Source organism: Vulpes lagopus, chromosome 11 (assembly GCF_018345385.1).
Source record: "Vulpes lagopus strain Blue_001 chromosome 11, ASM1834538v1, whole genome shotgun sequence".
In the NCBI taxonomy this organism is placed as follows: Eukaryota; Metazoa; Chordata; class Mammalia; order Carnivora; family Canidae; genus Vulpes; species Vulpes lagopus.
The window spans coordinates 76,830,447-76,858,033 of record NC_054834.1 but is presented as its reverse complement, the minus strand read 5'-3'; the positions used below and the strand labels follow the sequence as shown (position 1 = coordinate 76,858,033).

The following is a 27,587-nucleotide window of genomic DNA, read 5'->3' as shown; positions in this document are numbered from 1 at the left end:
TCGTCTAAGAAAACAGACAGCGCGCCCAAGGTCACAGCGCGGGCGGACTTCAGGAGTCGCGTCTCCCCTCCCAGGCCGCGGCCCTGCTCACCGCCCGCCGCTCTTTTCCCGCCTGGGCATCTCCTGGCGGAGGAAGGCTCGTTCGGGAAAGGCACGAGCGACCCCAGCACCCCTGGGGCCCCCGCGAGCGCTCCCGACGCCCCCGAGGGGCCGGCCGGCAGCCCGGGGGGGCGCCCCCGCGCGGGGTCTCGGGCCTCTCGCGGCCGGCGGCGCCCCCCCCCGCGCCCAGGCCGGCCCCGAGCCCGCGGCCCGCCCCGCCCCGCCACCCTGCGGGTCCCGGGGAGGCTAACGGAGCCGCGTGCCCGGGGCGGGGCCACGTGCGATTGGCCGCGCGGGGTCGGGGGCGGGCCCGCGGCGGGCCGGCCGGGCGGGCGCCGACAATGAGCCTCCATAAAAGGGAGCGGCGGGGGCCTGGGGCCCCGGATTGAGCCCTCCCCGCCCGGGGTCCCGACTCGCTCGGTCTCGGGGAGGCCCGGACGCGCCCTCGCAGGCCGGGCGGTGAGCGGCGGGCGGCGGGGAGGGGGCTGCAGGGGCGGGAGGCGGCCCCTGGCGGCGCGCCCGGCCTCCGGCGTCCGGTCAGCGCGTCCCCCCCCGCCCCCCGCCTCGGCCGCATCATGGCCCTGAAGGCCGAGGGCGCCGCGCTCGACTGCTTCGAGGTGACGCTCAAATGCGAGGAAGGGGAGGACGAGGAAGAGGCCATGGTGGTGGCCGTAATTCCACGGCCCGAGCCGATGCTCAGAGGTGAGGCTGGAAGGGGACCCCACTTCCGCGTCACGGTGCGGGCCCGGGCGCCCCCACCCCTCCGCCTCCGCCTCCGCCTCCGCAGCCAGGGGCTCGGGCGCCCCTTCCCCCTCCGGCCTGGGACCCGGGCGCCCCCTCCCCCGCTCTGGCTCCGCCCCCTCCAGGGTCTGGAATCTGGGGCCTCCCCGAATTCCCTCTCCCCCGCCCCCGTCCGGGGTCTGGAGCCTTCGATCCACGCCCGGCGCGCTCCGGATCTTCCGGTGCCCGAGCGCCCCCTCGCCCGGGCCCCGCACCGGCGGCCGCGGTCCCCCGCCCCGCGGAGGCGGGGGCTACGCTGTGTTCCAGGCCGAGGGGCAGCGAGGCCTCCAGGCCCGAGGCTGGGCGCGGCTGCCTGCTGTCCGGAGAGAGCTGGAGGATGCCGCCCGCCGAGGGGAGGATTTTCAGGGCCCTCTACACAGAACGCTTTCCTGTCCCCAACCCCTCTTTGCATCTCCTGCCTAACACTTGAGTAAGCCACAGGTGTCAGATTCTAGCGCTTCAGGGGTGAATGGGATACTCAGTTTCGAAGAAGTGCTTGCTAGGGGTACCCTCTGCCACGCAGGAAGGAGCTTGGCCTCAGGAGGGGATAACAGGAACGGTCTGGGAACACTTGCTTTCCCCTCCCCCTTTACCAATTTCTTTAGTCCGCAGGATCTTGCAGACCATTAGAAAACAAAGGGCCGTCTTAACGGAAAACTTAATACTGGTGAAAATGCCAAAAAAAATTTTCGTAGAAATGCGAACGTGTGTTTATTTTAAGATACCTCTTCCCATAGAGGGGATTGTACGCAAAAGAGAGAGCAAGGCCATTTATTTAATCCCCGCAGAAAACGCTGTTTCCGTGCACTGCGTCTCAGCCTTTTTGGAATCTGCAGGGTTTTAAAACAAGTCGAGGAAATGAAAGCTGGTTCCCTTCTCAGGGCTTTAGATCTAGCAGAGGTTCTGTATTTGTGCTAGTATTTACTAAGTGCTGGATGCTAGGCTGCGTGAATTAATTGTTTCAACAACCCTTTAAGGAAGGCCCTATTCCCCACTGTTATGGTGGGGAAACAGAAGTCGGGAGAAGTTAATTCACTCAACAGGTTTTTATTAGTAGCACCTATTATAAACGAGGCAGTTTTAGGCTGGACATGCAAATGGTTATGAACAAAGATGTAACATCTCATCTACATATATGTATAAATGAATGACCAAAGACAAATGTAATTCAGTGCATAGGGTGTCAGGTGCCGATAAGTGGTTCAGAGAACACCAGAGCAAAGGGAGGAGAAAATGGATTGGGAGGCATTTTATTAGGAATATCAAGTAGTCAGAAAGGCTTCTTTTCCAATGTGAATTTTGAGCCCAGACTCCCGGGATGGGAGAGAACGAACCTTTGTGGATGATGGGAGGGAAAGCATCTTAGGCAGAGAGAATAGCAAGTGTAAGTGTCCTGAAGCAGAAGCTTTTTGAAAGAGGTTAGAGGAGAAAAGGATGAATTCAAGGCTTTTGACTTGAGCACCCAGAAGGACAGGCCTCCCGCATCCCAAGACCAGGCGACTAGGATGCAAGCATATGAAGACAGAGAGTTAAGATTTGAATGGGGCGAGTTTGAGATGCCTGTGACACATTCAAGCTGTAAGGCCAGATAGGCATCAGACATATGCATTTCAGTGCCACTGGAGAGTGGCTGGAGGTATAGATACGGGAGTTGTCAGCAGGCAGGCAACGGGACAACACCTGTCAGAGGAAGGAGTTAGATAGGAGAGGTCTAAAAAACTGAACTGTGGAGCTCTCTCCAGTGACTGCAGGTTGGAGATTGAGTCAGTCCCTCATCAAAGATTTCTGAATGCCACTGCAGGCCAGGCATTGTTTTTGATGCTGGAGGTCCAGGTGTGAACGATCCAAAGTCTTGCTGTCCTGGAGCTTACTGGGCAGTGGCGAGGCATGGTGCACAAGTAAAACACATGTTAGGTCTGATGGTGGTGTGGGCTGAGGAGCAGGACATGAGGGGTAAAGGGGAATGGGGTGTCCAGCTTTCTGCAGGAGGCAAGAGAGGGCTGTGGTAAGAAGATGGTTTTTCAGGCTATTCCTTGAAAGAAATGAGAGAGCTGCACAGGCACCTGAAAAGAGGTGAGGAGGACCCAGTACCAGCAACTGCAAGAGAGCCCCAGGGAAGAAAGGAATGAATCAACAGGAGGCAGTGCCTGGAAGCCAAGTAACAAAAACCTAGATGGAAGAAGTGAGGAGCCAAATGATGAAATTTAAGAACTGACAGCCAGGTTTAGCTTTGGTGACCTTGATGGGAGTTGTTTCAGAGGAGTGGTGGGAAAGAAAGCCCAATGGCAGTCAAGAGGTCAAGGTTACTGTGCATGGTCGCATGGGACATAGGAACAGCCCAGCCTCGGACCTGAATCTTCTGAGTCCTGGTCACTTCTCAGACCCGTTTCATATGCCACTTATCCATACAGTTCCCAGACGTCAGGGCCCCTCATATTTTACTTCATCCCATCTTCTCAGATGGGAAGGAGATGCGGTTACAAAAGATCAAGGGGACTCTGCTACAGAAGCATGGAACTGCCAGGCTAATGGGGGTCTAAGGCTGCCTTTGTTGAACCAGAAAGAATTCCTGCCCTGCCAGAGCTTGTGGCCCATGTGCACAGAGAACAGATGCCAGGCAGACCCTTGGGAATGAGATCACCCCTGCAAATGCTCTGGGAGGTGGGAGAGGGATTGTGATGGGGTGCGGCAGCCTTCTGAAGGGTCCTTGCCAGGTGGAGAAACAGGCATGCCTGTTCTTTGCTGACTGCAGGCTCCCAGAGCATCTCCTAGGTGGCAGGCCCTGTGGGGGCAGTGAGACAATCAGATGTTCTCAAGAAAGTATGCAGCATGGCCTGGAAGTCAGAGGTGGATATAATCAACCGTCGGGGTGGGAGGTCCCAAAGGCTTCACAGGAGTGACAATGTGAGCAAGGCCATAAAGGAAGTGTAGGAATTTGTCAGACCAATCAGAATGATCTAGATGGATGTGCCAAAGCTGAAGACCTGCAAGAACACAGCCTGTTGGAAAACCCTGTGGTCTGAAGCCAGATTGAAAGGAGATATACAGGGGATCCCTGGGTGGCTCAGCGGTTTGGCGCCTGCCTTTGTCCTGGGACGTGACCCTGGAGTCCCGGGATTGAGTCCCACGTTGGGCTCCCTGTATGGAGCCTGTTTCTCCCTCTGCCTGTGTCTCTGCCTCTCTCTGTCTCTCTCTCATGAATAAATAAATAAAATCTTAAAAAAAAAAAAAAAAAAGGAAAGCAGATACACAGATAGTGGGATGCCGATGCACACAGGTTGACAGGTTGCGTTTAGTATGGTTAGTGCCTTGCAGGCTGCAGGGGAGAGAAGAGAGACAGACTTGGGGTAAGAATGTGCCTCCCTCCGCCCTCCAGCCCTCCACCAAGTTTGGGGAATCATGTAAGTATTCTAGGCCATGGGTACCTCTACTGGTAACATCCTCCTGCACGTCTCCCTCTGTAGTGGCCCAACAGGAGAAGACCCCACCACCTAGGCCCAACCTGCTGGAGGCAGGCAGCGATGGCTGTGAGGAACCCAAGCAGCAGGTGTCTTGGGAGCAGGAGTTCCTTGTGGGAAACAGTCCCGGAGGCAGCGGGCGGGCACTGTGCATGGTGTGTGGGTCCGAAATCCGGTCCCCCTCTGCCGACACCGCACGCATGCATATCCTGGAGCAGCATCCTCACACCCTGGACCTGAGCCCTTCAGAGAAAAGCAACATCCTGGAGGCCTGGAGTGAGGGAGTGGCCCTTTTGCAAGACATCAGAGCTGAGCAGCCTTCCTCGCCCACCTCAGGTAGTTGGAAGTGAGGGTCGGGTGGAGGATGAAGGGAAAAGTCGGACTCACAGAGCACTTGGAGCTCACTGGGTGTTTGCCTTCTTCAGACTCAGGCCAGGATGTCGAAGCTGACCCGGACTCCGACCCAGACCCTGCCAAAATGCCAGCAGAGATCGTTGTTCTCCTCGACTCTGAGGACAACCCATCTCTCCCGAAAAGGAGCCGGCCCAGGGGACTCCGCCCCCTCGAGCTTCCTGGTCAGTTTTTGGGAAGCCCATGTGGCTGAGCTGGGGAGAGGGGAGTGCACATTCTGTGTTCTGTGTGGAGAGAGGCTACAGGGCCCAGGCGTGGCCCCTTTCAAAGGTACAAGGTCTTCTCATTCTGTAGCTGCCCCTGCCTCAGAGGCAGGAAATAGGAAGCCCCGTGGTCAGAGATGGAAGGAGCCCCCTGGAGAAGAACCGGTCAGAAAGAAAAGAGGCAGACCCATGACCAAAAACTTGGACCTGGACCCGGACCCTGACCCAGGTGAGGGAGAGGCCCATGACGGGCGTGGGCTCCAGGCTCAGTGCTCCAAGAGGAAAGTCACGCCAGGGCAGGGGGGGCGGTCCGGGCCTCTGGACTCTGGCTTCAGTGGCCATAGGCAGCACAGTCTTACTGACTCTGTTCTATCCTGTCCTTCCTTCCAGACCCCCCATCACCTGACTCACCCATGGAGACTTTTGCTGCTCCTGCTGAGGTCCGTCACTTCACCGACGGCAGCTTCCCCCCGGGCTTCGTCCTCCAGCTCTTCTCTCACACACAGCTCAGGGCCTCAGACAGCAAGGACTCACCCAGAGAAGGGGTCGCTGCAGAAGGAGGCCTTCCCCAGCCAGAAAGCCCCTCTCCAGGTGAGCTCCTGGGAGGGGACGACAAGGGTGGGTCGGGGAGAGCCAGGCTACATCCCTGGGGTCTGGCCTCCTCAAGGCTGCTCTGCAGCAGAGCCTGGGATACAGGTGGTTACTGCTCAGGGCCCCTGAGACGCGGGGCCGAGGGCCGGCAGACTAGAATGATGGGGACTGGCCAGCAAGCTGAGCCGCTCTGTTAGCTCCTGGGGAGTGTCCTGGAATTGGTTGTTAGGTTGGGCTAAGCCAGTACTCCCCAGAGCCTGACACCCATCAGCACACTTATGGCTGATTCCTCCTGGAACCTGAGGTGCCTAGCTTGCCCTGGTGGAGTCAGGGCCCGAGTGGGACTGGAACAGAACAGACCCCTGGTGAACTCAGCAGGCACCTCCGTAGAGAGAGCAGCTCAGTGACTTTTGAATGATAGCATGAAGTGCTTGCGTTTGTATCATGTTCAACCAGTTTCAAGAAACTTCTATATGTAGTTCATCTGGCCCTTAGAAAAGTCTGTTTTCCACGTGGGAAGGCTGAGTCTCAGTTGGTTCTTCCCTCCCTTGATCCTTGTATTCGTTTCCTGTGGCTGCTATGACAAACTACCACAACTCTTAGTGGCTTACAAGAATACACTTTATTACTTTTCAGTTCTGGAAGTTAGAGGTCTAGAATGGGTTTCATCCATCTAAAATCGGCAGGATCCTGTTCTTTTCTAGAGGCTCCAGCAGGGGGTCGCTGGGGGGTAATCTATTTTCTTGTCCTGCCCAGCTTCTTAGAAGCTGCGAGCATTCCTTGGCTATGGTCTCCTTCTGTCTTCAAAGCCAGCAGTGGCCAGTAGAGTCTTTCTGAGGATGTCGTCTTTGTTCTGACTCGTCTGCCTCCCTCTTCCCCCCCCCTGGGACCCCTGTCATCCTATGGAGCCCACCCAGATCATCCAGGACAATCTATCTTGAAGTCAGCTGGTTAGCAACGTTAATTCCATCTACTGCCTCAATTCTCCCTTGCCACGTAAGATAGCATAGTCAGAGATCCTGGGGATTAGGGAGTGGATATCTTTGAGCAACACAGTCATATAGTCAGGCAGTGGCTGGATTCAGATTAGACCAGAACATGCCTTGGGAGGGCAGAGGCTGAGCCTCATTCCTCTTCATCTCTCCATGCCAGGTGCCTCGGGCTCAGGAAATGCTTTTTTTTTTTTTTTTTTAAGATTTTATTTATTCACGAGAGACACACAGAGAGAGAGAGGCAGAGACACAGGCAGAGGGAGAAGCAGGCTCCATGCAGGGACCCCGATGTGGGACTCGATCCCGAACCTGGGTCTCCAGGATCAGGCCCTGGGCTGAAGGCGGCGCTAAACTGCTGAGCCACCTGTGCTGCCCAGGAAATGGCTCTTGAAGGAGTGACCAAGTTACACACAGAGCACTTTGTCGTGGCCTGCCTGAAATAGTGCATTTGGAGTTAGAGCCCAGGGAAAGCTAGCACGGGAGGTACCAGGGGCTCCCCAGAGCAGGGGTCTCAAAAAGGAGGTGGACTTTTTGTACAAAGAAAAAGCAAAAAAAAAAAAGAAAGAAAGAAAGAAAAAGCAAATATGCCCCTTCTCTTGCCCACCCCACCTCACTCAACAGTGGTGAGCACTGTTAATAGTGCATTTTGTGTCTTGAGACCTCTCACGAAGCTCAGCGTGTGCCTGTATGTGTGTACACGCACTTTTCACTGAATTCTATTTCACCAAGATAGGCTCTGTTTTTTCTCATCTTGAGGCAGGCGTCAGCTCTTCACGTAGATCACGGTCTTAACTGTCTCAAGTTTCAGCTTGAGCCACATTCCAGTCCTGCCTCCCCGAGACTGTGCTCTGCTTGGACTTGAGCGTTCCCTGAGCTTCCTCATTCTCTTCGGTGGATCACTGCTTTAAATGGCTGACTGCTTCCACTGTTTAATGGGTCTTCTGGTTTCATTCTCGAAAGGGAGCCTTCATTTTGAAACCTGGGATAGCCTGTGCCCCAATTCACCTGTCTGGAGTGGTGAGTAGCTGAGAAGGGAGTCCCTGAGACCTCACATTCCTTTGGGGTGCGTGGGCAAAGTCTGAGACCTTGGGATACATGAATATAATTGACATGAGAGGGTTTTTCTCAGCAGGTGGCAGAATCTAGGGAGGTTGGAGGTGGCGGGAACACACAGTGGACTCTGTGTAAGTGTTTCTGCCTGTAGCCAGGCTGGGCCCTCAGGGGAGCACTATGGAAAATAAAATGAGTGAGGACGGAGTTTCTCTGTCCCCAAGAAATTTACTGTCTGTTTGAAGGTACAGGTTGGAGGAGTGATGCAGCCACTGTAGTTCTGTGCAGAGCAAAGGCTTCCAGAGCAGTGGCCACAGACTGTTTGGGGATCCCAAAGCTTGGGCAGATTTCTCAAAATCCTGTGAGGCTTCAACCAGAATGTCTTCATGTTGAGTTGCTTTTTCTATTGAAGTCTTAAAAGATTTTGAGTAAAGATTCTAATTCTATCAGTTTAAAAAAGTTTAAAAGTCAAGGATTTAGAAATTGGTGAGGTCACTACGGTGAGGTCAGCTGAGCTGATGGATCACAGTGTGAAGCAGAGGAGACTTTCTGGAGCTTTCCAAAGGGCTTTGCAGGAAGAGGGAGGGGAGGTGTCCAAGCCAGAGAGAAGGTAAGCCTTGAGGACCCCACTCACAAATTGTAAGAAAAAGCCTCTTTGTCTTGCTAGTATTTGATTTGAGTAAGATCTAGAGACCTGGCTTTTAAGATACCTCAGCCAGGTCCAGTATATTTCCAGGCTGGACCAAGGAAAAGGCGTGTGGTGTGTGTGTGTGTGTGTGCACGCGCGTTGCGCGCCCACGTTATGCATGCGGGAATCTGTGCACGTGAGTGTGAGCATGTGTGAATTTCACGAGGGACAGGGTCTTTGTTCTATTCGCTGTTATATCCTCAGTACTTGGTATCATACCTGGCACAAAGAAAGCTCTCAGTAAAGATTTATTGAAATAGTGGGTAGTGGCTGCCTTCACCGTCATTTGGTGGTAACATTTTCAGAGTCCCCGAGCAGAAACAAGCCTTAATGAGAAACAGGAGAAAAGAACTCAGGCCTACCCTCTGGAGAAGGTGTGTTCGTGGACACACACATGCACAAATGTAGAGGAGAGAGGAACAGAGCTGGGGAAGCAGAGGGGTTTGGGCTTCCCAGGAGGGAGGAGGGCCAGCCCTGGGTTTGGAGTGCAGATGGGGCTCAGCTTGTCCCTGGGCTGATAGGTTCTTCTGGCTTGCTCTTTCATGGCCCTGGGGCTTTGATCATGCATGCTTTCTGGAAGGGCATCACAAGTCAGGCCTCATTCTCCTGAGGCTCCCCTCCACACCCACCCTCACCTCTGCTCTCTATGCTACCAGAAGGAACTGGTACTTACTTAATCCTGTTGCTTTGAGAAGTCCTGAAGTTCATGAGCTCTTACCATGTGCCAAACTCTTAACATCTTTGTGTAATATGTCTCCTTAGATTCCCACAACCACCATACACAGTATTTGGGGAAGAGAACACAGCCTTGGGGAGGCAAGGCACTCTCAGGGCCCCTCACCTAGTAAACGACAGCATGTGTGCATTTGCACCTGTGTCCTTCTCCCCTGCAGCATCCAAGCCACATCCTCTGCCTTCTCATTGCTGCTGGAGCTAAACCCCGCTAGCAAAGCTTGGCCCCCTGGGCCTCTCACTAGACCCCAGCTGTCTGCCTTGCTAGCCACCATTTCCTCTGTCCTCTTGCTCTCTGTCCGGTTTTCCCTCTCCTGTAGACTGCATCTGGCAGCCGAGGCAAGCTGAGATTTCCCCCTTGCTCCCTCATCCCTCGCTAGCCACTGTCCCATTTGTCGCCAAACGTTTTCAGCAAGGCTGGGGACTATTTTCTGCACTAACCAGCCCTCGTCTCTCTGGGAGCCGCTTCAGCCCTGTTCCCATCTTCCAGCCTCATGCTGACATGGCTTTTCCAGCAGGGTCACCATTGACTTGTCTAAAATGAAAATCCAGTGGTCGATTCTCAGTCCATGCCCTTCCTGATGTGACAAAACAGTGACCCCAGCCCTCAGCCTTTCCCAGAGCCACTTGCCATCTGTGGGCTTCCCAGGCAACCTTCTGGGTTTTCCTCTAGCCTCACTGGCTGTTCCACTTATGCTCTTTCACACATGGCTCCCTGAGTTGGATCTGCTGGTTATCTTTCCTCCTCTTTTTCGAATGTAAGCTGTTTCAGGTCAGGATATGTGTCTGTTTCATTTCCTGTGATGCACCCGGCAGACGATCCATGTGCTGCCCACGTGTCTGGTGCGTGAGTGGTTAAGTGAGTGACTGGATACCAGATACCAACCAGCAGGGCCTTCCTCACTCCCAGAGTGATCCAGCCCCAAGTTCACCTGCTCCCAGATCCCAGCCGGATCTGCTGATTCCAGCCTCTCTTCCAGATGCCCATGTGACAGGTCTGTGATTGTTAAGATCTGTCCCACTGAACCCCCCCATCCCCACCCCCGCCCCCAGCCACATTCCTCTTCCCAGCCTTCTCTCCCCTCTTGCATTCTACACTTTGCTCAGGCTCAATCCTGGCCTCATCCCCTTCTGTTTCTCAGACTCCACATGAACCTCCCGCATATCCTGTTAGCCCCACCTCCAAAATCCATTCAAAATTCATCCTCCTGTCTCGCGCCCCCCCCCCCCCCCTCGCTGAGGCTGCCCTGGTCCCAGCCATCTCTTGCCTGGTTCCTTTAACAGTCCTCTCCCTGGGCTCCTGGCCTCTGGTCTTAGCCCGCTATGGTCTCCTCTCCTACGGTACAGGGTCCCCAGTGCAAACCAAGTTGGGCGCCGTCACTGCTATTCCTGTTACACTCCAGAAAAGAAGCCAGAGTCCTCCTGGTGACTAGTGATGTTCTCCCCAGGATCCCACTTCTACCCTATCCCACCCACTGCATAGGTACTGGCCTGCTGTGAAAGATCCTTCACAAAACAGACATCAGGACAGTTGCAGTCACCATGTCCGGTTCTGATTTCCATGTAAAGTACTTTTGCGCATTCCCATGTGGTAGGGGATGCTTTCATGGCTGCGCAGTCGCTGTGGGGGTCTGCTCTCTCCTCCTTGGGGTCCTGGCTTTGCTTATTTGGAGCAGCTCCTCCCCACAGTTATGGTAAACATCTGATCTCCCCATGTGGTGGGTCCCGATGGGAGGTGAAGGGCCTGGTGGGTCTCGCAGAGCAGAGCTGGGACTCTAACCCAGGACTGGCCATCAGGTTTTCTCTCCTTTCCTTCTGTATCCATTTGTGAGCCCCGTAGTGGGCAGAGCCATCTTCTTTTTGGGGTGTTCCCCACCCCCACCACCTCTGCCCACAGAGGCTGGGGCGCCCAGTGAGTTTTAGATGAAGTGGAGTGAGCTGAAGTTATGTAAGAGGTGAGCATACAGCAGTGAGCATGTGTGTACCAAAACACACGGAGGAGGAAGCCAACAGGGTGTGCCCGACTTCTACCTAAGAAGCAAGGATCTCAAAAAAAAAAAAAAAAAAAAAAGAAGCAAGGATCTCCTCTTTTGGTTTGTTGGGGTCCTTGGATGAACCAAGAGTGGAGCTTCCCTCTGTCCCTTGGGCTCCCCCTCATACCAGGCCCTGGACTGTGGAAAGGAAGAGCTAGAAATGGTGGTATAGAAGCCTTCAGTGGCCATTCTCGGGATGGGGGTCCAAAGGGCCCTGACTTTTGCTCTCTGCTCCCATCCCTGCCCAGCTCCCCCTCCGGGGCTTCGCGGGACACTGGATCTCCAGGTTATCCGCGTACGGATGGAGGAGCCCCCGGCAGTCAGCCTCCTGCAAGATTGGTCCAAGCACCCCCAGGGCACCAAGAGTGTGGGAGGAGGTGACCCCCCCAACTGGCCTGTGGTTCTGTCAGAGTCCAGCACCACCATGGGGGGGCAGCCAGAGGCAGGGAGTGGCATGTAGGTTCTCGCTTTCCTGGGGAGGGAGGGAGGGAGGAGGCAAGGTCCCCCTTTGGCTTATCACTCAGAGCTGCCCAGCTTGGCCACCTGATGGAGAGAGTAAAATCAGGTGCCAAGGCAGGATGGAGGAGAGGATGGGGGGCAGCATCCATTGTTACTTGGGGGCACTGAAAGATGTTGACCCCTGGCAAGGCACAAGGCCAGGTCCTGGGAAGGGCAAGGCTGGCCTCAGGGCTGTCGTATGGTAGGGCATTGGGCCTGTGGAGAACACCTACCCCAATCCTTTTGCTGACCCAGACCTCTCCGTCCCCCTTCCTTCCCCCCTCTTAGCCCCCACCATTCTCCCTTGGCACAGTGCCTTACATAAGAGGTGGTCACGATGGGGTTTGAACTGAGTCCCACTACCTCGGGGGACGCCTCTCCTCCCCCACCTGTTCAGGTTCCTAAACCAGGAGGCCTCCATTACCTCTTCCCGCTCCATCCCTGCAGGAGGCCCAAGCAGACCACCTGGGGGCTTTGTTCACTCCCTCCTTTTCACTTACTTTCCTGTTGTATATATCTCCTTTGTTGACAATAAATTATTTTTTTTTATTAAGAGAGTTCTGTCTGGGTCATCATTGGGGGAAGGGGTTTGCTAACAGGATCTCCAGGCTCCTGGAGTGACCTTGAGGGGCAGGAGGGCTGGAAATTTGTCCTGGGTGGGAGGGCAGAGCAGGGCCAGGGTAGGGCCTCATTGGCTCCATGGAGGTGTGGGGCTGACTTGGTGCAAGTCACAGAGAGACCCTGCGCCCCTTCTCCCAGCCCTTGAAATGGGGTCAGAAACATCTCTTCTTTGGGACGCCTGGGTGGCTCAGCGGTTGAGCATCTGCCTTCAGCTCAGGTCGTAACCCTGGAGTCCCAGGATCAAGTCCCGCATCAGGCTCCCTGCAGGAAACCTGCTTCTCCCTCTGCCTCTCTGTCTCATGAATAAATAAATCCAAGGAAGGGAAGGAGGGAGGGAGGGAGGGAAAAGAAAACACCTCTTCTTTAATGTTTTGTACCTTCTGACTCACCTAGTGAACCTTGTCCCAGAGAGCCCACGGTGGGGGGACGGGCTAATTACACCCTACTTGTTGACCTTCTAAAGTGAAATGGTTGAGGCAGGCGTGTGGTGCTTTAGCCCACCCTCTCCCTGGCTTGATTAAAAACCTCCTCCTGTGCCTGGTTTCCCCATTCCCTGGACCAAGAGATGGCCCATTCTGGGTTTCTTCACCAGGTTCCTTACCCTCCTAAACCAACATCACAGGCCAAATCTATGTGGAATCTTGTTTCTCTCCCATTGGTGATATGGGCACAGAAGAGGGACACGGGGAGCTCCCTGCCAGACCCCGAACCCCACTGTCATATTTAGAATCCAGAGGCAAGTGGAGCATCAGGACAGTCCACCCCCTGCACCAGGACTGCTTTCCTGCTCCTGATAAATACTGCATATCGGGGCAGAGATGAGGCCTTGATAGCACTCTGAAAAAAGAGTTCACCTACAACACTGAGCTAGCTGGGTTTTGAGACTAACCGGAAAGCTAGTCTTGAGATCAGGAGGGATCTAGGTATGAGCATACTGCAAGCATGCTGGGTGCTGCTCTGAGCTGGTGTCACCCAGATGAGGGCCAGGGGTGGGCAGTCTCTGTGTGGTGGCTTCCCGGGATGTGGTCCTTTCTCCCTAACAAGCTTGGGAGAAGGAGGGCAAAGCTGTAGGGCCCTTGTCACAGGGGATAAGAAGGCACAGATATGGTTCAGAACACTTTGTGTCTCAGGTGGCTTCACCAGTGCATGACAGGTGGGCCACAGACCTCCACTGCATCTCCACCACTGTTTCTGCAAACTGGTAAAACTTCTCTCCCACTTAACAGCAGGAAGGAATAAGGCTGAAAATCAGGCTTTGAAACGTGAATGTGAGTTACTGTAGGTGAGGTCTTTCTGTCCTTCACACAATCACATGACTGTTTACATTTATGCCAGCATGCTTTTCAGTTGATGTGGCTGTGCTGCTGGGTGTTTAGTTGAGAAAATGTCTGAAGCTCACTGTAAAATTGAGACATTCAGTGCACCTTCGCTGCTGTTGATGTGATTGATGTCACTAGCTCACTAGACTGTGAGCTCCTTTTGGGCAAGGACTAGGCTGCCTTGACTTTGTTTCCCTAGGGTCCTGCTTGGGCCCAGCACATAGTAGGTGCTCAGTTGTCAAGCGCTCTCTTGATGTGTCTCCCCATGCAACATTTTCCCAGGGCAAGCTGGTCTCTAGAGGGTGTGCGGCTCCCTTCACGGGGTGGCAGCCACAGTGGCTGCAGGTGGCACAGTGGTTCCGTGACTTCATCCTCACATTCTTGGTTGGCAGGAGTCCTGCCTTGGCCAGAACCCTCGGGACTGTATGAGTGCGTGTGGCTGGAGCTCCCAGTGGGCACCTCTGGGCTTCCGGGGAGAGATGAAGAGCGGAGCCGAGGACATGATTCCACCTGGAGTACAGAAGTTTCCTAACATTGGTGACTTAGAGCTTGGTGGGGGAGTCCCTTTTCCACCCCTGTCTGACAACTCCAGACCAGATGCTGCTGCAACTGTTTACCCAAACGCCAAGGAAGGCTCACACACTAGCAGTGACCCAGGGCTGGTGGTAGCAGCTTTCTCCAGATGGGATGCCGAGGCCCAATCACAATGCTGAGTGAAGGGGTGGGGGAAGAGGGTGCCACTGCCCCCCAACTCTTTTTTTTTTTTAAATAACTTAAGCCAAAGTTTTTTTTTTTTTTTAATATTTTGTTTTATTTTTTCATGACAGACACAGAGAGAGAGAAAGAGAGAGAGAGAGAGGCAGAGACACAGGCAGAGGGAGAAGCAGGCTCCATGCAGGGAGCCTGATATGGGACTCTATTCCAGGTCTCCAGGATCACGCCCTGGTCTGCAGGCGGCACTAAACCACTTGGCCACGGGGGCTGCCCGCCCCCAACTCTTGATACCCTGGCCTCTAATTCCCTTTGCTTTCCAAAATGGGCCATCCCTTGCTGTTCCCAGTTGCCGTCCTCAGGGTCCAGGTAGAGGAGAGCTTTCTGGATACCAGTAATAGCTGTGTAGTTAAAGCTGGTCTAGGACAAAGGAAGAAACAGCCCCTTCCCTCCTCAAAGAGAAACTGGTGTGTGTAAGTGTGTGGTTGGGAAGAGAAGACACTGGCTGGGCCCCATGTGACACCCCAGCTACGTCACTGCTCTGGTCCAGACTGGGCTGCTCCTACAATCTGACCCCGCCCCGCCTCTCTCACACACAGCTGTGTAGCTCTGTGGTTCAAATGAGACTGTAAAGTCCTCATACCCCCAAGGGGTGGTAGAAGGATGGGGAGCTGGAGTGGGAGAGCATCTCCGATGGGACAGCAGCCTCTCAGTGTCACCCCACCGGCTCTTTTGGGAAAGAGGCACCATCTGACCTCCACATGGGCGGCACGGGCAGGGAGGGGCTGCTGTTTTGTAGGCATAGCGACAGGTAAGGTGTGTCTGTTTTCCAGCCTTCCCAGGACCAGATATTGGCCCAGAGCCTTCACACCAGATCCGGTCAGTCCCTCTGCCCTCTAGAGGGAACAGCCTCATTCCACCCAAAGGACACACCAGCCTTCAGAGGAGGAAGCAGTGCAGGACTTCTGGTCTAACAGCAATCTCAGTGCCTTGGATTTCCTCAGTCCCCACTCTCTGGGTGGCCTGAGGAAGCAGGAGCAGCAAGGGAGCCAGGAGCCAGGGCAATTACTCTTCAGGGCTCAGATTCCACAGACACGAATGAAGGCCCCTGGGGGACAGGCAGAAACTACAGAGTGCAGGCAGGGCACCCGCTGTGTCCCCACTGTGGGTCACCCCACATTGTGCCCATTATACAGGTGAGGGATCAGCCACAGCAAGACGAACAAGGTGACTTGCCTGCCACTCCAGAGCTGGTGAGGGAGCAGAGCCAGTCTGAGCTTGGATCTGTCTGACCCCAGAGCTCTTGTCTCCCACACTGCATGGCCTGTTTCTGCTTCAGGACTGATACCTCTTCCCTTGAGAGCCTGGGAACTTGTAGTAGGTTCAGGGTGTGAGGCAGAAATGGAGTCAGGTGGGAGTGGGGAAGGTCTTCAACTATGACAAATGCTCAGCACCTCCTTTGCTCCCCTCAGATGATGATTCCCTGTGACCTCACCATGCCAATTTCCAGAGCGCCTCCACACCCAGGTCCTAGTGAGTAAGGAAAGGGTTAAGGTAAAGGCAGGGAAAAGTAGGGGACCCCTGAGTAAGCTCTGACACTAGTCCTGGCAGGCAAAAGCGCATAGCCAGAGTGAACAAGAGATAAGGGAACAGACCAGACCACCTGGCCCAGGATGTTAGGGAGTATTTTTCTTTGGTGGCTACAATGTAATCACAGAAAAATGACCAGACCTCAAAAAAATACATCATTAAGGGTGTTATCTATAGTCCTTGCTCAAACCAAGATGGCACAAGAATCTCAAGGCCTGGTACAACAATGTCCATGTGAGCTTGGACTGCTCTAGGGAGAGGGCATGGGGAGCTACTCCTAACCCAGAACCTGCCCTTTCCCCACACCGCCCCCTGGCCTAAAGTGAGTCCTCTTGCCTATGGCACCCACATCTTCCTGGATGAGCAGTTTGCCTCTGAGACACTCACCCACAGTGTCACCAAAGTCACAACAGGGGTTGAGACAACTGCACATGTACAGTGGTTCAAAGCTGAGGCTCAAGAGACCCTGCAGCCCCGGCCAAGGCTGTGAGCTGGGTGAGAGGCACGTGCTCACAGTTCCAGGTGCTCGGGACACAGACGTGGACAAGAGAACCAAGGGCCATTCTGGGCAAGATGGACAGCAAATGAGGAGGTTCTCCATATATCCAGCCAGGATGAGCACCTGGAAGAAAAATAGGGTGTGACAGAGGAAGACATAGACATGGCCAACATGCACATGAGAAAATGCTCCGCATCACTTGCCATCAGGGAAATACAAATCCAAACCACAATGAGATACCACCTCACACCAGTGAGAATGGGGAAAATTAACAAGGCAGGAAACCACAAATGTTGGAGAGGATGCGGAGAAAGGGGAACCCTCTTACACTGTTAGTGGGAATGTGAACTGGCGCAGCCACTCTGGAAAACTGTGTGGAGGTTCCTCAAAGAGTTAAAACTAGACCTGCCCTACGACCCAGCAATTGCACTGCTGGGGATTTACCCCAAAGGTACAGATGTGGTGAAACGCGGGGACACATGCACCCCAATGTTTCTAGCAGCAATGTCCACAATAGCCAAACCGTGGAAGGAGCCTCGGTGTCCATCGAAAGATGAATGGATAAAGAAGATGTGGTCTATGTATACAATGGAATATTCCTCAGCCATTAGAAACGACAAATCCCCACCATTTGCTTCAACGTGGATGGAACTGGAGGGTATTATGCTGAGTGAAGTAAGTCAATCGGAGAAGGACGAACATTGTTATGTTCTCATTCATTTGGGGAATATAAATAAGAGTGAAAGGGAATATAAGGGAAGGGAGAAGAAATGTGTGGGAAATATCAGAAAGGGAGACAGAACGTAAAGACTCCTAACTCTGGGAAACGAACTAGGGGTGGTGGAAGGGGAGGAGGGTGGGGGTTGGGGGTGAATGGGTGACGGGCACTGAGGGGGGCACTTGACGGGATGAGCACTGGGTGTTATTCTGTATGTTGGTAAATTGAACACCAATAAAAAATAAATTTATTTAAAAAAATAGGGTGTGAGAGAGGGGCACTATTTTTTCTTATTTCTTTTTTGATCATAGACGTTTTCCTTTTTTTTTTAAGATTTTATTTATTCATGAGAGACAGAGACACAGAGACACGGAGACACAGGCAGAGGGAGAAGCAGGCTTCCTGCAGGGAGCCTGATGTGGGACTTGAACCCAGGATCATGACTTGAGCCAAAGGCAGATGCTCAACCACTGAGCCACCAGGCACCCAATCATAGACATTTTCAAACACACTCAAAAGAGGAAAGAGAAAATGACATAACGAATCCTGATGTATCTATGACCCAGCTTCAACAAATATGGCCAATTTGGATTTATCTTTGTCTCCCAACGCTATCCTCCCTTCTGGATTATTTTATTTGTTCTTTAAGATTGTATTTTTCTTTAATTTTTTTTTAAGTAGGATCCATACCCAGCATGAAGCCCAACTTGGGGCTTGAACTCATGACTCTGAGATCAAGAGTCAGATACTCAATCATCTGAGCCACCCAGGCACCCCCCGCCCTTTCTGGATTATTTTAAAGCAAATCTCAGACATGGTATCATTTCATCTGTAAATGAGTTTGTTTGTATCTCTAAGAGACAGTCTTCAATGAAACACATCAATATCACACTTTAAAAATTAATAATCCCAGGGCACCTGGGTGGCTCAGTTGGTTAAGCATTTGCCTTTGGCTGAGGTCATAATCCCGGAGTCCTGAGATTGAGCCCTGCATCAGGCTGGGCTCCCTGCTCAGTGAGGAGCCTGCTTCTCCTTCTCCCTCTGCCGTTCCCCCTGCTTGTGTGCGCTCTCTCTCTCTCTCTGTCAAATGAATAAATAAAATCTTTAAAAATTAATAATCCCTTATGGCACCTGCCTGGCTCAGTCAGGAGAACATGGGTCATGAGTTCAAGCCCCATGTTGGACATGGAGCCTACTTTTTTAAAAATTGGGGTGCCTGGGTGGCTCAGTCCATTGAGCATCCAACTCTTGGTTTTGGCTCAGGTCATGATCTCAGGGTCATGGTATTGAGCCCCAGTCAGGCTCTATGCTCAGCAGAGAGTCTGCTGGAGATTCTCTCTCTCACTCTCCCTCTGTACCCCACCCCCCAGCTCTGTCTCTTTCTCTCTCTCCAATAAATGAATAAATATTTTTTAAAAAATTAATAAACCCAGGGCACCTGGGTGGCTCAGATGGTTAAGCATCTGCCTTTGGCTGAGGTCATGATCCTAGGGTCCTGGGGTGGAGCCCTGCTTCTGGCTTCCTGCTCAGTGGGGAGTCTGCTTCTCCCTCCCCCTCTGCTTCTCCCCTCACTTGTGCTCTCTCTCTCTCTCAAATGAATAAATAAAATCTTAAAAAAAAATTAATACTCCCTTAATGTTATCTAATATCTAGTCACTGTTCATATTCCTCAATTGGTCCATGAATGTTTTTGTTTTTAAGTTTCTAATTGCATTGAAAATACACATGCCATAAAATTTGTCATCTTAATCATCTGCAAGTGGAGCAGCAGTAAGTACACTTGCATTGTTGTGCAAGCAATCTCCAGAACTCTTCCTTGAGTTTCTTTTCACAGCTGATTGGTTTGAAGTGGGAGCTAAGTAAGGTCCACACATTGCATTCCAACTGGAGACACCTTACTTTCCCCTCCACCTCCTTGTTTCTTTTCTTTTTTCTTAAGAACATGATGGCTTGTTCTATAAACAGAATTTCCTGCGTTCTGGAGTTGACTGATTGCACCCCTGTGACATCGTGTGGCCCATTCATCCACAAAAGGATGCAATTTCTAGGTGGGGGCTGCAGAGGACTTCCTCGGGACAGGATACTGAAGCAGGGAGTCATGCAGTTAAATGGGAAAAGAGAATTCTGGGCAGAGGGGACCAGGGGAGCCAGAGTTCTGTGGCTTTCATTCCCAAGGGATTCACAGACAGCCTGCACCAGGCTCTGCACCAGGTACCAAGGATGCAGCCAAGAGCCACAAAGTGTCCTTGGCCTTTTTGGGGGCTCGGGCTCTTCTTCCTACGGGTGTGGCAGGGGAGGAAAGTGGGAATTCTGTCTACAGACACCCTGCCTGCTGGCTCCAGGTGTGACACTGTACAGCTGTGGTTATCCCCACTCAGGGCCTCTTGGCACACTAGTGAGTCCTGGCCCGGCCTGCGCCCGCCTCCTCTAGGAAGCCAGTTAGAGCCCTGGACACCAGCCAGTACCAACTCCCTCTGCCAACTCCCAAGTTGGCAAGTCCAAGGCCATTGGACATCCTCCTGAGATGGGAACTCCTTGAGAGCCATCTTCTTCCGGCCGCTGAGGGCTGCTCCAATTTCTGTCAGTTCTTCCTTGCAGCACTTGTTTACCCTCAGGGGCAGACTCCCCATCACCTCCCCTAAGAAGCCTTCTGTGCTACTCCCTCCAGTTCCCATGCTCCCAGAGGCCCCAGATCATCCACCCTGGGTATCTCCCTCTGAGCCCCCTTAAAAATTGTGCACTTCTGCTTTACCCTTGGCTTCTCACAGGACCTCTGCCAACGTGGCAGCACCCCTCCCCATCCAGGACACCCAGCCTTTTCAGTGATGGTGACAGCAGAACCCTGCCCGAGGACAGTGACCCAGTGTGGGAACATGGGTTGGTCCAAAAGGGCACCTCTTCCCAGGAGAACAGACTCTGAAGGTGGCTTCTCTGCTGATGTCCCTCCCATGCCCGCCCCCCCACTGCCGAGGGTGGTATGCAATGGTTACCCTGTTTCACTCTGAGCACACGTGAACAAGACTGGCAGGGACACTGTCCCCTCCATCCCAGACGTGGTGGAACCAGCCCTTGGCTGAGGAAGGCTGAGAGGGATATTGTTGCTGGGTTTGGGTTTTGGAGACTGTCTTTGACGTGGAGCTGCTGTAACGGAATACCATAGACTCCTGGCTCATAAACAACAAATCTATTACTCACAGTTCTAGAAGCTGGAAGTCCAAGATCAAGGCGTTGACAGATTCAGAGCTTGCTTCCTGGGTCACAGAAGGCAGTCCTCTCGCTGTGTCTTCACATGGTGGGACGGACTGGAGAGCTCTGTGGGACTCCTTCTAGGAGGGCACTAATCCCATTATGCCTAGTAAATCATACAGAGCCTTCACGACCTAATCACTTCCCAAAACCATCACCATCACCTAGGGGAGTTAGAATTGCAACTTATGAATCCTGACATTCAGATGACACCATTACAGATGACCCCATAGAGAGCAGTGAGTCCAGCTCCCCCTCATCATACAGACAACGAGCCTGAACCCTCAAGGTTGGGAAGGGAGTTATCTAATGGCTCACGTGATCCATTAGTGACAGAGTTGCAACCAGAATGGGCTCTTTCTTCTAGTCCAGTGTTGTTCTCTAGGGAGGTGGGGAAGGTTATAGCAGAGAGAATTAAAAAGAGACTCAGGGGGCAGCTCTGGTGGCTCAGCTGTTTAGCGCCACCTTCAGTGAAGGGTGTGATCCTGGAGACCCGGGATTGAGTCCCATGTTGGGCTCCCTGCATGGAGCCTGCTTCTCCCTCTGCCTGTGTCTCTGCCTCTGTGTGTGTGTGTGTGTGTGTGTGTGTGTGTGTGTGTGTGATGAATAAATAAATAAAATCTTTTTTTTTTTTAAAGAGAGAGACTCAGGGAGGCTGGCTAGAGCATGCCTTCTAATAACAGCAGCCCACACAAAGTGCCGGCCATCTTAGGCCCTAAGCATGTTTCATATATTAACTCATATCCTCAACCAATTAACCTTATGGAGTAGGTATTTTTATTCTCCCCATTTAAAATATGGGAAAATTGGGCACCTGAGTGGCTCAGTGGTTGAGCATCTGCCTTCAGCTCAGGTTGTGTTCCCTTCCCACGAGGAGCCTGCTTCTCCCTCTTCCTATCTCTCTGCCTCTCTCTTTGTGTCTCTTATGAATAAATAAATATAATATTTAAAAAAATAAATAAATAGGTAAAATATGGAAAAATTAAGGCAGAGAGAGGTGAAGAGTGCCTAGGATCACATAGCTACTAAGAAGCAGCTTGGCAGCAGGGCATGTGTCATGCCCACTACCCTAGTCTCCTCTCTAGAGCGAGGAAGCCTGAGCTTGACTCCCCTAGTCTCACTCCTCCAGTAAGGAACTGAGATTCTATACACTTTGACTTCCTTATTAGTTACCTGGGAGAAGTAACAGTGCCTCCTGCTCATGTTAATGGTGTCCCCACGGTACACAGCTCTCGATGAGTGTTAGCAAAGCCAAGAAGGGGGAATGGGAATGGTAATGTCAGGCCTGGGGGTGGTTGGGCAGAGGCACTGGTAATAAACATTCTAGTCCATCATGAATGCTACAATGCACATTTTTTTTTCACACTCCAACATTTCTGAAATGTCCTAAATTCAATATGGTGTCTGGCATTGGTGATAAAGTACATGATGGAAATTCAGAGACATCAAGAAAAATAGGATAAAGCTCTGGGAGATGGGAGGGTCTGTGGCAGGTCAGAGGCCATACATGGGTCTTGCCTCACCCCAGACATCTGACGCTTGGTCAGAGAGCAATTCTGGACGCTGCCTCCCACCCTGAGGAGTGGCCTGCCTGGACTGAGCATCCCCTGTATTTTTTGTGTGTGTTTGTTTTGTTTTGTTCAAATAAGAAAGTTTGGAATTACCCTTAATTCCCCTCTCACATGTCCCCTCAGCCAATCCATCAAGAAATCCTGTCAGCCCTGCCTTCCAAGTATATCCCCAATCCAACCACTTCTCACTACTTCCACTGCTGCTGCTCCTTTCCAAGCCACTGTTATCTCACCCTTGAATTATCCTTAAGTCTCCTTTTAGGGAGACTCCAGGCTTCTACTCTTGTCCTGCCCCTTTACTCCCTTCTAAACTCAGCAGCCAGTCTCATCACGTCACTGCAGTGGCTCCCCATCCATTCCAAGGGAAAGCCAAAGCAGTGGTCCACCAGGTCTGGCTCCATGACACCTCTCTGCCCTCTTCTACTACTCACCCCCTTTTGCTCTAGTCCCAGTGGTCTTCTTGTTCTTCTGCCTCAGGGCCTTTGCACTGGCCATCCCCTCTGCCTAGGAAGCTCTTTCCCCAGATAGCCACAGAGCTCACTTCCTCGCCTTCTCTAAGTCTTTAAGTGTCACCCTTTCAGGTAAGGCCTACACTGATAACCTTAATACTACAACTCATTCCTCCCACTCACCCTACAATCCTTATCACCCATAGTTGACTGCTTTTTATTTCCCATGGCCCTTAATCTTTACTGTTCTGTTTGGTATCTGTCTCCCTCTGAGATATAAGTTCCTGAGGGTGGAGATCTTTGTCTATTTTGTTCACTGGTATACTTGAGGAACCTAGAACAATGTCTTGCACATAGCAGGTGCTCCATAGAGATTTGTGAATGAAAGAATTTGCAGACTGAAGAGGGGTATATGTGTGGCAATCATTAATCTTTGAGGAGAACTAGGTAGGTTAGGGGATTTGAGAAAGTGACATTTGAACTGAATCTTGAAGTATGTTATATTACGTCTGGAAGGCAGAGGGTGGTGCAAAACTTGGAGGTGAGAGAGCTTGGTGGCAGGGCAGGAATTAGGGGAAGGTATCAATTAGTGATATCTAGCTGGAGAGGATAGTAGCAAGATAAGTTGAGGCTAGACTGTGCAAAGTTTTGAGTACAGGCCAACACTTTTCCTACCACAAGGACCAGCTACCAGATTTGTGGGGCTCAGTGCAAAATGAAAATGCAAGGCCTCCTTGGTGAAAATTTCAAGAGGGTAACAGCAGAGTTCTATTTTTATTTTTTAAAAATATTTTATTTATTTATTCATGAGAGACACAGAGATAGAGGCAGAGGGAGAAGCAGGCTCCACACAAGGAGCCGGATGTGGGACTTGATCCAGGTCTCCAGGATCACACCCTGGCCTGAAGGCGGTGCTAAATCACTGAGCCACCCAGGCTGCCCCTGCCAACAGCTGAGTTTTAAATCGAGCTCAAGGGTTCCCTGGGTGGCTCGGTGGTTTAGTGCCTGCCTTTGGCCCAGGGCGTGATCTTGGAGCCCTGAGATCGGGTCTCGCGTCCGGCTCCCTGCATGGAGCCTGCTTCTTCCTCTGCCTATGTCTCTTTCTGCCTCTCTCTCTCTCTCTCTCTTTCTGTGTGTGTGTCTCTCATGAATAAATAAATAAATAAATAAAATCTTTAAAAAAAATAAAATAAATCGAGCTCAAGACCCTTCTAAGAGTAGGGTCCTATGTGCATATGTCCCAGGCCCAGGAAGCCAGCTCTGCCTACCCAACATGGGAACTGGTGAGAGCCTTCTAGCAGGGCAGAGATGTAATTGGAGCTGGACTTTAGGCAGATTATTCTGGCATGTCTGGTGGGATAGGTTGGAGAGAGCCTAGGCAGGGAGACCAGTTAGGCAGCCTTGTGAGGAAGAGGAGGGGACATGTGGGGTGGGGGTAGGGGTTAAGGGACAGAAGGCAGGGGTGAGAACTGGAGTGAGTTAGAAGCATGGAGAAGGTAGGGTTTGCTTAGACAAGAACATGGCCAGGAAAGATTCTCAAGTGCACCTTCCTTTGCTCCTAAACCCTTTTCCCTTCTTTTATTTCTTTCCAGACCCAAGCCTTGGAATGGCATGGGGAATCAGCAGTGTGTCTCCCTTTGGCCACCAGAGGGCAGGTCACTCTCATAGATTTTCCCGATGAATTTGGGGTGGGGGGAGTAGACTATCCTCTGTCCATACCTCTTCCTCTCTTTTCCCTTCACCTCCTCCTGTGCTCCTTCATCAACTTCTTCCTCAATGGCTGAGCGCCTGACTGGACCAGGATGGGCTATGGGGAGGTGCCCTGCAGTACCATAAGCAGCACCTGTTGCCTTAGGAATTGCTTTCATAACATCCTTTCCTTGCATCTGTCCAGCTGCCTATTACTCTGGGTGACTTGGCCAAGGGCTCTGCCCAAGATGGGAGTTGAAAGTCAAGTGTCAGAGGTCCATCCAGCACTTTCTCCCCACAATTTCAGGGGCCTCTCTGCTCTTGTACCTTTGGGGACTTGTTGCTTGAGCCCAGTCGCTGGCTCAGGTGGGGCCTCTGGCTTCTGTCCACCTTGAGCCCCGGGGTGGGGGTGGGGCAAGTTCCACACATGTCCACAGTGAGTGGAGGCAGCTTGGAGTGGGAGGCATGAAACCGGCCTACTGCTTCTCCCTGGTGAAACAGTCTAGGGGGAAATGAAGAGTGGACTCAGGTTGCCCCGTGGACTCCCTGTTGGAGTTGGGGGTCTCTCAAAAAAGAGAGCGTCCTCAGTTTACTGATGAAACTGTAGCCGAGGAAAGGAAGGGAAGTTCCCCTAGTGCCCATTCTTTGTGCCATCCTGAGGAACCCTCATTTCCAACCAGTGTCTCTTTTCTGTGAGTTTTCTTGTCTTAAAAGGGATAAATGAAAAATGAATTAAGATGAGAATGTCTCCCCTGCCTTACCTTACAGGGGTATTTTAAAAGGTAACAGGCGTGACTCAGTATTACCATAGTGCAATGTCATTTTGTGCTATTTTGAACAATTTTAAAAAAGGTAAGTGGAATTCAAAGACGTTATTTGGAATGTCATCACTGGAACAAAAGGCATGAATTCTCTTAATATAAGGACGTCAAGGAGTCTAAACTCGGAGGTGTTATGTAATCCTTCCAAGATCACATTGCATTTTCATTCCCCTGAGCCGGGGAGCTGAGGGGACCCCTGTAGCCTCCCACCGCGGGGCGCCCAGGACGCTGACCCGGCGCTGCCTAGACCTTAAGGAACACTGCAGACCAAATGCGGGGTGTGTGGAGAGGTAGAAGCCCAGATAGGTGATGGCAGGCGACGAATCCTAGCTAGACAGGTAATAGACTAACGCTGCATTTGACAGGTGACACACATGTTGATATGTTGGATGAAAAACGAGATGGATTTTATGAGCCAACAGACTGACACGCAGACGGGGAAGTTGCTTTAGAACCAAGTGATGCCAATCGTTGGTTCGGCTAATAGCTTTATTTTCTATTTAGTCGAATAATAACGTGCGCAGGTGATCCAAGCTTCCTGTTCAAGGTTTGAAAATACCCGGAAACTGACGGAAAGAAACGAGGAGTCAAGCTCTGGGTACTACTCCAGGGAACAACTCCGGGCTCGCCGGGTCTCGGGTGTTGCCGGAAATGGCCGACGACCGCGGTCGGCTGCGGGGCGGGACGGAGGCGTGGCCGGCTCCCCGCACGCGGAGCCACTTCGGGTATTTCCGGAAACCGCAGCGAGGCTGCTATAAGTGGGCGGGGAAAAGCCTGTGGGCGTGACTGTGGTCTCCCGAGTGGCTTCGTTGGTTTCCGTAAACAGAGCCGAAACTTGGGCTTCGGAATCGAGGCGGCGCGCGCGTCCCCAGGGGTTACCTTCTTCGGGTGTTTCCGGAATTCACCCGTAGTCGGCGGCCGGGAGGAGGAGGCGCGCCCCCCTCCCGTTCCTCTCCACTTCGGTTGTTTCCGGCTGCTGCCGGCGGAAAGAGCCGAGGGCCGGCGGTGGTGGCGGCCATGTTGGGAGCAGCAGGTCCGGCGGCGGCTGCCTGTGTGCCGGGCGCGGAGCTGTGCCGCTGAGGGCAGGGGAGGAGCGAGGCAGGCGGCCGGCTGCGGCGGCAGAGAGTAGGCGGAGCGGCGCGGCCCGGCCGAAAGGCGGCACAGCCCAGCCGGGGGTCGGGGGGGGTGCGGTCCGGAGCCGCTCGGAGCCGGCGCGGCCTAGCCCGAGCGGCGCATCCCCGGGCTGGCGTGAGCGGCTGCCCGGCCTCCCCGCACCCCCGGCCGGGGCCCATGCGGCGGGTGCCCCTGCTGTGAGAAGCCCCGCCCGGCCGGGCTCCGCGCCTTCCCTTCCCTCCCTTCCTCCAAGCTTCTCGGTTCCCTCCCCTGAGATACCGGCGCCATGTCCAGCGCCCGGACCCCCCTACCCACGCTGAACGAGAGGGACACGGAGCAGGTAAGGAGCCCCGAGGGCTCCCCGAATTCTCTGGCTGGGCCCCTGCACCTTGCAGAGCCTCCTCCCTCCTCTGCTCTACTCGTGTCCCTGCTGCCACCCTGCAAGCCTGGCTGCCCTGTCATCTGGCTCTCGGCCTCGCACATCCCCCTCTGAGTCCTGTCCTGGGACCCACCTCGTCCTGACTCCAAGCTGCACACTTGTCTTTTCTGCTGACCTCCCTCTCTCCTCACCGCCCTCCTGCGCTCTTCCGTGTTACCTCCCTAGCTTCCCCTTCTCTTTCCTTTTTCTCTCAGGGGCCTTTCTGGTCTTCCTCCACCCACGCTTAAAGCCGCCACCCTCCTGCTCCTCGAATAGCACCCCGCGATTTGCCCCAGATCGTTGTCCACCTCTTCCTCCATCTCTCTAGCCCTGCTTCTCCTCTTCCTGCACCGGTTCTCCCAGTCCTTGGTTATCACCCTCAGGGTCCTTGCTCCGGAGTGTGTTCTTGATCCCGATTCCCTTCCAGTTCCCCAGCCTTTTTTTTTTTTTTTTTTTTTTTTTTACCCTCTTCTCCAAATCGTGCTCTCCCTCGTGCTTGCAACCCACCAGCTCCACCCTCATCACCTTTCCAAATGGTTCGCCTACTCTTTGCTCATCACTTTCCCTTCTTCAGAAGCTCCCTGGTGCCTCGCGCTGGCATTTGTTGCTTCCGTGTTTCCCATACTGCTGTCATGCGCATAGTTTTCCCACAGGTTGTCTTTGGGGTTCCAGTCTGAAGGGTTCCCTTCAGAGTCTGGATCTCTCCAGCTGTTTTCCCCAGGTTGGGTTTTAGTCTCCAGGCTTCCTGTTTCTCACTGAATGCTTTACCAGCCTGCTCCCTGGACTCTTCCTTCCAGCCCCGCTCTATCATATTAATACAACCTGTTGCTGAATCCTTTCCCTGGTCACGCTCCCTCACCATCTTGCCTTTCTGTTTCCTCACAGTGCAACGCAAACCATGATGCCCTCCTGTGTCTTCACTCTTGGTTCTGTCACTTTCCATAGTTTCTTCCTCCCTGCTTGATGCTTTCTAGTTTTTCTACCCTCACCTGGTCTTTACTCTTAACCAGGGTTGCCTTTCATCTCCGGATTCGCCTCTTGCCTTTTTCACATCATCTGTCTTTGCCCCACACATGCCCCTGTCCCTTCCTTCCCGACTGGCTTATGTTTTTAAGTCCTAGTCCAGGCACTCAGCATATTTGTTTCTTGAGCTACCCGCCGCAACGCACCCCGCCCCCCATCTTCCCAGCAATCACTGCTATCATCTGTCACCCAAGCTTTAACGTTTTTCTGTGTCACCTCACCTGTGAGCTGAGAGGCATCCACTTTCTACCCCTCCTCTTTCTT

General features: G+C 52.9%; 1 protein-coding gene across 5 annotated transcripts; it reads left to right on the top strand.

Moving 5' to 3' along the window:
* Window positions 1–416: 416 nt before the first annotated feature.
* SPINDOC (spindlin interactor and repressor of chromatin binding) lies at window positions 417–16,529 on the top strand. 5 transcript variants are annotated; one of them, XR_005982715.1, is made up of 7 exons: window positions 418–801; window positions 4,344–4,673; window positions 4,763–4,912; window positions 5,043–5,180; window positions 5,342–5,542; window positions 7,295–7,551; window positions 11,286–11,422. XR_005982715.1 is itself a non-coding variant. In XM_041722694.1 (6 exons), the coding sequence occupies exons 1-6, from the start codon at window positions 675–677 to the stop codon at window positions 15,211–15,213; spliced, it is 1,140 nt and encodes a 379-aa protein (XP_041578628.1). In that variant the 5' UTR covers window positions 417–674; the 3' UTR covers window positions 15,214–16,529. The 5 variants fall into 5 exon arrangements, 4 of the variants coding, with proteins under 4 accessions (XP_041578628.1, XP_041578629.1, XP_041578627.1 ...); XM_041722694.1 differs by lacking the exons at window positions 7,295–7,551; window positions 11,286–11,422 and adding an exon at window positions 15,020–16,529 and having other exon boundaries at window positions 417–801; XM_041722695.1 differs by lacking the exons at window positions 7,295–7,551; window positions 11,286–11,422 and adding an exon at window positions 13,868–14,145 and having other exon boundaries at window positions 417–801.
* Window positions 16,530–27,587: the final 11,058 nt, after the last annotated feature.